Raw genomic sequence first — 11,448 nt, forward strand, 5'->3', positions numbered from 1 at the left:
ATGAAAAAACGAAGAAAAACAAAAATTTTGGGAGCTGTACGGACAGTATGCCAAGCATACTGTCTGCGCGCGCAGCCCTGAGTGACAGGCCGAGAAACCTCGGCAGACAGGGGAGGTTGCAGCCTTTGCGCGCGCGTAGGTGAGGCTTCAGACACATGATCCGCGCGTGCAAGAGGAATTCAGACAGCAAACTTGGTGTTGCTTGTCTGAATCCGCGCGCGCGTGAGTGTGCACAGCCCCCTTATCTTTTTTTCGAATCTTCAAAAAATCATAACTAATTCAAATTAAATCGAAATTGAGTTTTGTAAAAAAGTAACTTGCTTAATTTTTTCCATACTATCCAATAAAAATAATTCCAGAAACAAAATTTCAATTATTTTTCACGAAAATTCACAAACATCAATCAATCATCATATAAAACTCAATACAACATGAAACCATCCAAATAACAAACAATCGTTTTAAAGTTCAAATTTCATGCAAGTAAATCAATTACCATGGCTCTGAGGCCAGTTGTTGGAATTTATTTTACCAGGATCTTAGATCTACTCACAAATATGTTGTTTAAACACCCTAAATATGAACTCTCTAAAACGATAAATTAAACACATATAAAGTTAAGAAAACCTTACATTGATGCAGCGGAATTAATGTCTCCTTCCGCTCAGATCTCTAACCCTTGTATTCTTTCTGTAGCAGAGTATAATCAAGATCTGAGCCCGAATGTCCTTCTTCTTCAAGTTTGATCCTTCACAGTCTTCCAATCTATGATTGAGTTACTACTTGCTGTGTGTGGGCACTTACTCTTTCACTAGGGTCACGAAATTGATGAAGGGAAAAGAGAGGGATGGTTTCGGCCAGGTATAGAAAGTGGGGAAGGCTCAATTTTTTGAAGAGAGAAATTTCTGTGAGAAAAGGTTATTGAAAACTTGTGTTTTGACTGAGCCATCACTTTTTATTTATAGGCAACTACTAGGTTTAGGTTAGGAATTATTTGGCATTAAAATAATGAAAATATTAATTTGAAAATCCACAATATAGGGGTCGGCCATGGTGTAGTTTATGGGCCCCACTTGATTTTGCAGTTTTATCAAATTTTATTTCTATTTTTTCAAAAACGCCAATTTTTCAATTCTAACCTTTTAAATGCCAAAATTAATTATTTAATAACTAAAAAAGATTATTAAATAATATTGTCATTTAATTTAATTATTAATTAGACATATAAAGTCCATTAATAAATAAATAAACCTAGAATCTCTTTTCTTTACAATTTCACCCCTGTTTAGTGAAAATTCATAAAATTAGATACATAGTCTAACTTTAGAATTATAATTGATCAATCACGAATCAATTAATGAGTCTTACAAGCAAAATGTTCTCAACTAGAATGGGGACCATGGATCTATATGCTGAGCTTCCAATAAGTGAACCAAATTTACCAAGTAAATTCCTACTTATTAATTCTTCGTTGAATTCACTCTTAGAACTTAGAATTGCACTCTCAGACTTATATAGAGCATATTCTATGTTCCACGATATCAATATGCTATCTCATTTAACCATTGTTATAATCTTATTGTGATTTAAAGATCCTCTATATAGATGATCTACATCGAGATGGGATTTCTTTACCGTTCTCACCCCTCAATGTATTTTGCCCCTTAAAACACTTAGCTACCTGTAAATGGTGTTTAGTGATCTAATGATTAGTCAGTTAAACAAGAGCTCATCCATTTACTTCTATTTGCTAAGCTCAAAGGGAATCATCACTTGACTTCTATACACCAGTAGAAGCTATAGATTCTATATTTATGATCAGCACTCCCACTCAATCATACTATCATGTTCCCAAAATATACGTATCACCCTGACCTAAAAGTAGGCTTAACTAATAAATCAAAGAACATGAATAGTACTCATGAGTTGAGCCTAAGCATATCAGGATTTAGATTCTTTTAATCTTAAGATCAACTACTGATATTGACTTGGAAAGATATATATATAACGGTAAGTTTGTAATATCTTAACTTAGTTGCAATATCGGTCCAGTCCAATGTATACTCCATACATTCGAAACTAGTATACTTTACTAATGTCCTGGAAAGAACATAACACTTACTCCAAGTGTAAGTACACATCATCGCTGATTATCACATTAGTGTAAATCCAATAACACTGATGAAACAGGGACCAAGACTTTTGATTCATATGATCACAATCACATTCCACTGTGTTGACGATACTGTAATTGTGAATAAACATATGATTTGGATTTAGCTGATTTTGTTTGTAAATGTAATAAACATATTTAAACCATTAGCATGTAAAATTCATGCAAACATCAATCACTTCAAATTTCTTATATTGATAACTAATCAGATTGTAAAAAGTTTTATTTAGGGCATAAAACCCAACCGTTTTTGTATTTTTTTTTTTACAGCAATGGAGGTCGATTTCTCTATTTTTTTAATTCTCTTTTTGTATTTGGATTTTTCGGGATTTGATTGTTTTTTCCTTGAGATCTACATCTTGATTTGAGCTGATTTCCTTGGTTTTTGAAAGAAAACAGTAGAGATTTAGTGGATTGGGGTGTTTCGGCGGGCTCGCAAAGAAGGAGGAGTTTCTTTTGTTTTTTTGGTTAGGCCGGTATTTTTGTAAATAGAAACTTTTGTTTTCTATTTATGTTTATTTTTTTCCTTTTTAAGGTATAAATGTAAAATACTGTCCTTATTAGTTTATTATAGAAAAAATTCCTAAAAAAATTAGGGAAAGATAACTTAAACAATAAAAGTATTTTTTATTTTAAAAAATAAAATTAAAAAACAGATTTTATGAAAAAGTTTAAAAAACTAAACATAAATAAAAATAAAAAAAAATATCAAAAATCCCTATATTTAATACAAACCTTTGTTTTCTAATATTTATATAAGCCCAATATTTAATTTTTTATTATTTATCTATTTATTTTTGCTGGAGATTTAATTATTTATTATTATGACTCTCATCAGAGCACAACTTCCTCGTTTTTCTCTCCCTATTGTGGTTTTCTTCGGTATTGTCACTATCTCATCAGCGGTAACTGATCGGAGATCGAGAGGAGGAATTCCGTTTCCTTCATTGGCCGGATAAGCATTTACTTCACCAACAACAGGTACTGTACTCACGGTTTTGAGTTTTGAGGCTGCCAATGAGGTTGAAACTTTGGCTGCTTGTTTGAGTTTTATTCTATGTGTTCTGTATAGTATAAAGTTCTACGGGGATATGAAACTTAAGGGCCAGGGCCAAAGAAGCTTTCTTAATTTCCTGATTTTGGTTCAATAAAAAAATTCTGTTTCTTTCATGTGAATCCCCTTTGTATGTATTTGTTCCTACATATATTTTGTTTCAGTACTTTGCAGCGTTTAAGTTTCGGATAATTCTATATCTTGGTGTTGATGAGGTGTTTGGTAACATTGATAGACTTCTCTTTAAATAAAATCTAATTTATGGTGTTTCTAGGCAATTTGAATTGTAATTATTTTAACTACTCATAGTGACAAATATGTTGCCTGGAACAAGTTGTGTTGTTGATTGGAGAGATAATTTGAAGTTGTTTCAAATTTTATCCGGTATAGGAGAAGAAAATAGGCAATACTTGGCTGAGTAGTTACCAATTAATGACCTGTTAGAGAAGTTTTGAACAAAATGGACAATGCTACCGACTAATAGTTAGTTTAGAGAAGTTGTGAACAATTATGGTTTATTCATTTGCATCCATTTAGCATTGTTGTTAGTATTTGACACGTTTCTGTCAAAACTAGCACAATTTTTGAAAATAATCTTTTAAAGCCACAAGAAATTCTATTAAATAGGCATTTCTTATTAAGGTAAGATATATATATGTATATATATTTATGTAAATAAATTTGTCTTTTTCTCAATGGTTTCTTTTTTTTTTTACACTCTTCTCTTGTCAATTTAAGCACTTAAATAAAACCCAGACCGTAATGTTGTTCAATTTCAGGTCTTTTATATTGAAACGATGTTCGAGTGTGAGTAGACTTGAATCAAAAATTAATAGGAGCAGCTAAAATTAGACTAATTAATGTTTTTTTAAGAATATTTTGAGTTGAGAAAAATATTTTATGTTCTACCTCTGTTAAATTTCTTAGATCAATTCAATGTGGGCTATATAATTCATTTCAAATTCGATGATGATGACATCCCATGAATAATCATTATAGAAAGTGAGAAGGAAATGGTGCATTAGGGTATATAAATTTGCTTCTGTATCATTTGTTATTAAATAAGGTACTATGGTTTTTAATGTGATGAAAAGTTTTGGGTATCTTTTCCATGAACACTTTCTTCCTTTGACTGTCTCCAATGTTTATCTTGATTTTTGACTATTTTAATAGGTTTTTTGCATGTAGGTTCCACAACTTAGTTTGATTTTGGTTGCTCAAAGCTTGTTTGGGAGCATTATTCAGAGGTATTTTTTCTATAATTAACATTTTACTTAATTTATAGAAGAGTTTAAATATCTTATATATTCATCCGTAGACACAAGTTTTGTGAATTTTGTGTGCTACGGAAGGTTGATAATTTGTGTATTTTAGTGAAGTAGGATCTATGAAATATGTGTGTTACAATTATGAAAGGACAACAACTTGTTTTGTTTGATTGTTTATAGTTGAACTGGACACATGGTTAGGTTATTAAAATAGGGAGAATGCTGTTTGATTTTTTATAGTTACATTTGTCATATTTTGGAAGTTTTTGTCTGTATTAATTTTGATATAGTTGAGAATATGGTGTTAATGTAGGTTAGATGCTTTTTATTCTTGTATTTATCTTGTCCTTCTTCAAAAAAATGTAGGCATTCTTTTTGAACTAAGATGTGAAAGAGTTCATATAAAGTACTAAGGAAAAAAAAATTGTTGACAAGCCCCAAAATTTCCTTTTTGGAAAGAAAAAGGGCTATGCTTGCATTTAGTAACTACTTTTCTTTTGCTTCAATTTAGTGGAATGCCCTCTAAAGAAAAAGTTAGAAAGTGATGCCTAATGAGAGTATTTCAAAGATTTCTTCTAGAATATATTGATTTGATCCCATAAATAGACTGGGGAAATTTATTTAGTGAATGGACACTATCATGCTGTTATTTCAGCTCTTTGTATTATCTTCCTAATTTCGGCAAGTCCAGTCAAGTACGACTAGATTCTCTAGGAAAGCAATATCACTCGCTCATTATAGTATTAGTACTAGCTACTTTGTGCTTGACCAGCTGAAAGGTCTCTAGCAGTGGCTTCAATGATATAAAACTGGCCATTTGTGGATAGCCTTCCTTCAAGAATGGGGAATAAAACAATTAGTTTGGTGACACACATGACTGGAAATGGAATGTGCTTATTTGTCACCTGTCTTAATGTGCAGAGTAGATGTGCAAATGGGTGATGGAGTTGAGAGAATAGAAACTTATGCAGGAGAATCAAGTGCAGTTGAAGTTGAAGGTGGGAGTGATGTGGAACTACATGAGGGGATGGAATTTGAATCAGAAGAAGCTGGTAGAGCATTCTATGATGATTATGCCAGACAAAAAGGATTCTTGACTCGTGTGTTATCATCTAGGAAATCTGAGCGTGATGGATCAATAATCTCTCGTGGGCTTGGATGTAGAGGACTTCCAGACAGTCGAACAAAAGTTGACATTCAACAGGGTAGGCAACGAGACGTTTGCACTGCCATGATTTTGCTGAAAAGAGAGAAGAATGGAATATGGGTTGTTAGGAAATTCGTGAGTGAACATAATCACCCCTTGGGGATTGAGCTACAAAAGGGTCACCGGATACTTGTAAGTGTATTTTAACTGCTAGACAGCATAAGTTCATTCCAAGACTGAGGTGTGATATGATTGAGCAATTTTATAGATTTAAAGTAACTCCCAACTTTTGGTTTTCAATTTTTTTTTCTCTCCTTTGTAATATGAAAATGTTAAAATGTTAATACTGTACATAAGCTTTAAGTCTAGTTTCTGATGAAGACACCTATGAAGGGGGTATTTAATAGGATAATGATACTAGACAGATATATGAGTAGTTGTAGCTATGTGAGTTAATGTGGTTTGTTGGGCTTGGTTGGGGTGTTAGTGTTCATGAGCATATTGACAGAAATGGAGGAGACATTCTGGCATTGAGGGGTTGGGTCCTTGGGGATTTGGATTGTGGAGAGTGGACGGTCTCTTGAATACTTTTAAGGTTGTACCTGAGTCTTACCTACAGAAAATCATTCAGCTCCTATCTCTTTTTCTCTCTGATTTTCTCAGTTTCTTCGCTACTGTTATAACAAGATTTAGGCTCACAGTCTCGTCGACAAGTTTTGACTCTTTTTCATTTGGATTGTAGTCAATATCAATCATTGATGCAGAAAATAGAGTACTCAAACTCCTACATGTCTGGTTAACCACATGCTTCTTGTTATCTGTTTTCTTGGTTTTTTTTCTTCTTTGTGGTTATCCATTTTCTTGCTTTTTTAACTATTTGCCGAGCTTAAATGGAAACCCCTAAATAATTGGAGTTGGATAGATGTTTAAATATTATTTTGTCCTTTGGCTGGGGCTATTAGCAATCACTTTTCTGTTCATGTATTTTCACTCTACTTTCGCCTCATTTTTTCTGTCTACTGATTTTCACTTATTTTGACCGTCTTCTACTGTTGTTTTTTTCTTTTTTTCCCTTCCCAAACATGTGTCCAATTATTATATAGGGGTTAGACATGTTTTTCATTCTTTTTGTGTGGGATGAGTATCCAGCGATAGTGTATTATCTTCAGTTTATAGTTTTTTTCTACTTCTACACCAATTGTGCTTTGTGCTGATTCTTACTTATTTGGCTGTCTTTTTATTGTTATTTGGGGAGGGTAATTTGAACTTGGGGCCTATAGTTGTGAGGAGATGTGTAATACCACTAGGCAGGTTTTCTTACTGTGATGTTATCTTTGCACTTTGTTTTGTGCTTCAAAGCAATATTTTACATAAAACATTGCACTCTCTGATCACGTGAACAATGTTAACATTTGTATTCAACTCCTTGTTCATTTAACAGCTTTTTATTTATTATTTTCTTTTACAGGATGATAAAGACAAGAAAATTCAGGAATTAACTGCAGAACTGAGGGTAAAGAAGAGGTTAAGTGCAGCATATCGGGAACAGCTACTTGCAGTTTTGAAAGATGTTGAAGAGCATAACGGAAATGTATCCAATAAAGTTAAATTAGTTTATGAAAATCTGAGAAAACTTGAATCTAAGATGCAGCAGCCCCTGTGCCACAGATAATTTATGCAACAGTAAGTATTCGATCCATTGAACATTTCCATACATCATTTAGCTTGTTTGATGCCACATTCAGATTAGGGGAAATATTTTTAGTCTTGAGTAAAGGTATCATATTATCGAGTGCTATAAATATGTGTCGGGTTGGCCCGGCTTATTTTTTCTTGTGCTTTTTAAAATATGAGTTGTCTAATGCAATAGAAAAAATATGGACCGTATTGTGCTGTGCCAACAATTTTAACGGGTACGCTTTGTATTTTTCCTATCGTGATTTATTCAGGCCAGCCTATTTTCCTTAAACAGGCCAACTTGTTTTCTTATACGGGGTTTGGGTTCGAATTTGTACTTTATTTTGTATATTTTTTTTTTCACTAATGAGTTAATTATTAAACTATATGCATTTTTTTTAATTATTCATGCAGTTTTTCAAATATTGTAGGAACAATTAAATAAATAAAAAAATCACTAGAATTATTAGAAATTGAAATATTTACAAATAGATGCTCAAATTTTTAAGTCACTCTACAAATAAATTAATATATAATTTTAATTTACATTTTCTAATAGTTTTATGATAACTATTTCACTAGAACTCACTCTCAAAGCTAGCTTAAGAGGTGCCTAAATAGTTATATACTACTAGTAGTCTAGTACTAATCAATCACATACTTGTTAATGTAGGGTCCTAACATTTTAAAGATAGATTTATAATATTCGGTGTTATATTTGAATTTTATTATTATTTGAATTTATTTATTATTTATAAATACATGATTTATTATTATTATTATAGGGTCTTTTAACGTGTAGTGTTTTTTTGTAGTTTATTTGTGCTTACGTGTTGTGTCTTTCGAGTTTGTCCTGCCGTGTTGTGCTTAAGTACATAATTTTTGTACAGTGTCGTGTCGATTTGTAATATCATGCTGTGTTGTGTCTAAAGTCATATTTTTCGTGCTTGGTCGTGCTGGTGCTCTCCGAACACGTGCTCGTGCTGATTTTGTGTTGTGTCAAAAGGTGCAGCTCGTATTTACAACGTTAATATTACCTGGAAGTTAAAAAAAAAAAAGGGATGTATCATCAATATTAATAAAAGATGGTTGTTACTAGTTAGTAATGATGTAAAATTAAACTAGTCTCATAAGAACAACAGCCATTGCCAAAGAAATGATTTTTGCTTGCAACATTGTTTCACTTTAGTGAGACTTTAAGATGTTTGGGACATCAGTATATTTGTGGCCTGAAATGACTTATTTCAGTCAAATTCTGCAAGGAATTTGTGTAAATTTTGAATGCTTAGTTTATCTTGATCTTGAAATCCTTGTCGTAGTGTCTGCCATTGTTGTGATGAGATAATAAACCATTCTTTTTAGGTGTGCTGACCAAGAGGTAGAGTGAGTGCAGTTGATGCTGAGAAAAGACATTGACAAAGATCCTAACTAGTGGTTCAACAATCTATGGTGTTTGGACCAATTGAACATTGTAAGATAAGGTAGACCGCTATTAGCATTACTATTTTGTTTTCCGGGTAAGAATGTAAAATGGGGTTCTGTTATGTAAAATATCTATTCTATATAAAATGTGGTTATATAACAGAATTCTTGGTTTATGAGAAATTATTAGATGACTTTTTTTTAAAAAAATTTTATATTAAAAAATAACAGAGGTTAACTCTCACGTTAACTTCAAACAAATTGAAATTAAACCCTTTAATCCTTTTGCCAACTGCAACTTCCTAACCATACTTATGTTACGTTCGCAATAAGCTAGATTAGTCTTTCTCCTTCTAGAGAATCGGAATTCCAAAACTTGTGGCATTTTGAAATCAACTCATCTATCGATTCTTTGAATAATTTCATTACTGTCTTTTATGAGGTTTATTGAAATTGACACATTCGTATGTCGAATAAATGGATTCTAAGAAAAGGAAAGGTAGAGAGAAAGCAAAGAGTAATCGATTCTTTGAAGTTCTTGAAATTGGCCCTCAGTTTTATTGTTATATTTCTTGTGGAATGTTTAAATTGATTCATATTGAAATCAATTCCATTCCTATCTTTGGAGTTGGTAAGTTTTTGATATACATGAGATATTATAAATGGTGTAGAAACAGAGAGAAGCGTCAAGGTGGGTTGCACATATTGCTTAGATCTTATTTACATAATATCATTTTTATTTACTATTTTCTTAAATCTGATCTGATGCTTTAATATTTTATTAACACTACATATGTAATGTTTATTGCATATGATCTTACAGTTCTAAATAGTTAATTTGAAAATAATTGCTCTGATACCAGTAGGGTTCCAGCTATAAGCTAAGCATCATCAAGATGAAAGATAACTTGAGCAATGTTCTCACAAGAATCAGCACGACTTACGACTTTTCAGCGTGACTTACGATTATGAAGGATAGATTGCTTAGTATCTTTACACTTGAGTGATACCTAACTCATAACAGTAATAACTATTAAGTATGACCCATAATGCACACTATCACTATCTTAGAAATCTCTTAAAAAGAATTTAAAAGAACATTTTGTTGGGTTTGATGCCCTAAATAAAACTCATTTCAATATAATCAGATTTACTTATTAATATAGATCAGAAATAACATTTAATGTTGCATGGTTCACATGATTTATTTCATGATTATATGTACATAATGTATAAATTCATCTGAAATCCTTTTCACATACTTGATCCTGTTTATTGTGTTGTCAACACATTAGAAAGTAAACATGACTATGTGAATAAAGTTTCCTAGATTTATCAGACATAGGGTTTTACTGATATGATAATCTACAACAGAGTTTACTTGCATTTGGAGAAGTGCTATGTTCTTTCCAGAGCATTGGTTAAAGTAAAGCTCAGGTTGGATGCATGGAGTATGCATCGGAAGGGACAGATATTGAACTTTGACTTAGATTTATTAAACTTACCGTAATATCTATTCAAGTCAATATCGCCTAGTTGATCCTAGATCAAATGATCTTAATCCTGATATGATTAGGCTCAATCTCGAGAGGCTATTCGTGTTCTTTGATTTGTTAGTTAAACCTACTTTTAGGTCAGGGTGATACGTACATTTTGGGAACACGGTAGTGCAATTGAGTGGGAGCGCTAGCATAAACATGGAATCTATAGCTTCTATCTGACGAATAGTAAGCAGAGGATGATCTCTTTCGAGCTTGACCAAACGAACATAAATGGTGGAGTACTCATTTCACATAAGCTGAAATATCATTTATACGGGGTCAAGTGTTTTAAGGATAAAATACATTGTAGGGTGTAACGGTAATCTAATCCCTTTACAAAGGTAGATCATTCATATAGAGGATCATTGATCAAATTAGGATTATAACAATGGATAACTAATGATGCGTCTATATGGTGGAACATATAGAGCATTCTATTATACTGAGAGTGCAATTCTAAGTTCTATGCGTGGATTCAACGAAGAATTAATAAGTTAGTGAATTTTAGTGCTAAATTCTTGATCTACTTATTGGAAGCTCGGTTATATAGACCCATGGTCCCCGCACTAGTTGAGATAATATTGCTTGTAAGACTCATGTAATTGGTTTTGATTAATCAATTATAATTCTCAAATTAGACTATGTTTATTTGTGATTTTTTCACTAAGTAAGGGCGAAATTGTAAGGAAAGAGTTTTAGGGGCATATTTGTTAATTATGATACTTTGTATGGTTCAATTAATAAATATGATAAATGACAATATTATTTAATAATTATTTATAGTTATTAAATAGTTAGAATTGGCATTTAAATGGTTGAATTAGAAAATTGGCGTTTTTGAGAAAATCAGATGTAGAAAAGATAAAACTGCAAAATTGCAAAAAGTGAGGCCCAAATCCACTAAGCATGGTCATCCACTTTTATATGCAATTTAAACTGATATTTTTATTATTTTAATGCCAAATAATTCAAACCTAACCCTAGTGGAATGCTATAAATAGATAGTGAAGGCTTCAGGAAATTTACACTAAATTTCTACACTTTTCTTCTGACACTTTCTGAATTAGAAAAAACTGAGCCTTCTCTCCTATCCGTCGACCACTCCCTCTCTTCTTTTCTTCCTTCAATTTCGAAATTCTAGTGTATGAGTAGTGCCCACACACAGC

The 11,448-nt window shown here is 32.2% G+C and overlaps 1 protein-coding gene across 10 annotated transcripts; it reads left to right on the forward strand.

Moving 5' to 3' along the window:
- The first annotated feature begins 2,967 nt into the window (after positions 1-2,967).
- On the forward strand, positions 2,968-8,897 carry LOC115723335 (protein FAR1-RELATED SEQUENCE 5). 10 transcript variants are annotated; one of them, XM_030652772.2, is made up of 5 exons: positions 2,970-3,154; positions 4,416-4,474; positions 5,417-5,834; positions 7,111-7,325; positions 8,252-8,647. In XM_030652772.2, the coding sequence occupies exons 3-4, from the start codon at positions 5,430-5,432 to the stop codon at positions 7,312-7,314; spliced, it is 609 nt and encodes a 202-aa protein (XP_030508632.1). In that variant the 5' UTR covers positions 2,970-3,154; positions 4,416-4,474; positions 5,417-5,429; the 3' UTR covers positions 7,315-7,325; positions 8,252-8,647. The 10 variants fall into 10 exon arrangements, 8 of the variants coding, with proteins under 8 accessions (XP_030508632.1, XP_030508633.1, XP_060959552.1 ...); XM_030652773.2 differs by having other exon boundaries at positions 8,326-8,647; XM_061103569.1 differs by having other exon boundaries at positions 8,210-8,329.
- Positions 8,898-11,448: the final 2,551 nt, after the last annotated feature.

The sequence above is a fragment of the Cannabis sativa genome, chromosome 9 (assembly GCF_029168945.1).
Source record: "Cannabis sativa cultivar Pink pepper isolate KNU-18-1 chromosome 9, ASM2916894v1, whole genome shotgun sequence".
Classification (NCBI taxonomy): domain Eukaryota; kingdom Viridiplantae; phylum Streptophyta; class Magnoliopsida; order Rosales; family Cannabaceae; genus Cannabis; species Cannabis sativa.

Coding starts and splice junctions, on each gene's coding strand:
- LOC115723335 (XM_030652772.2), top strand. CDS start 5,430: ATGGGTGATGGAGTTGAGAGAATAGAAACTTATGCAGGAGAATCAAGT. Junction 5,835..7,110: donor AAAAGGGTCACCGGATACTT/GTAAGTGTATTT, acceptor TTTCTTTTACAG/GATGATAAAGACAAGAAAAT.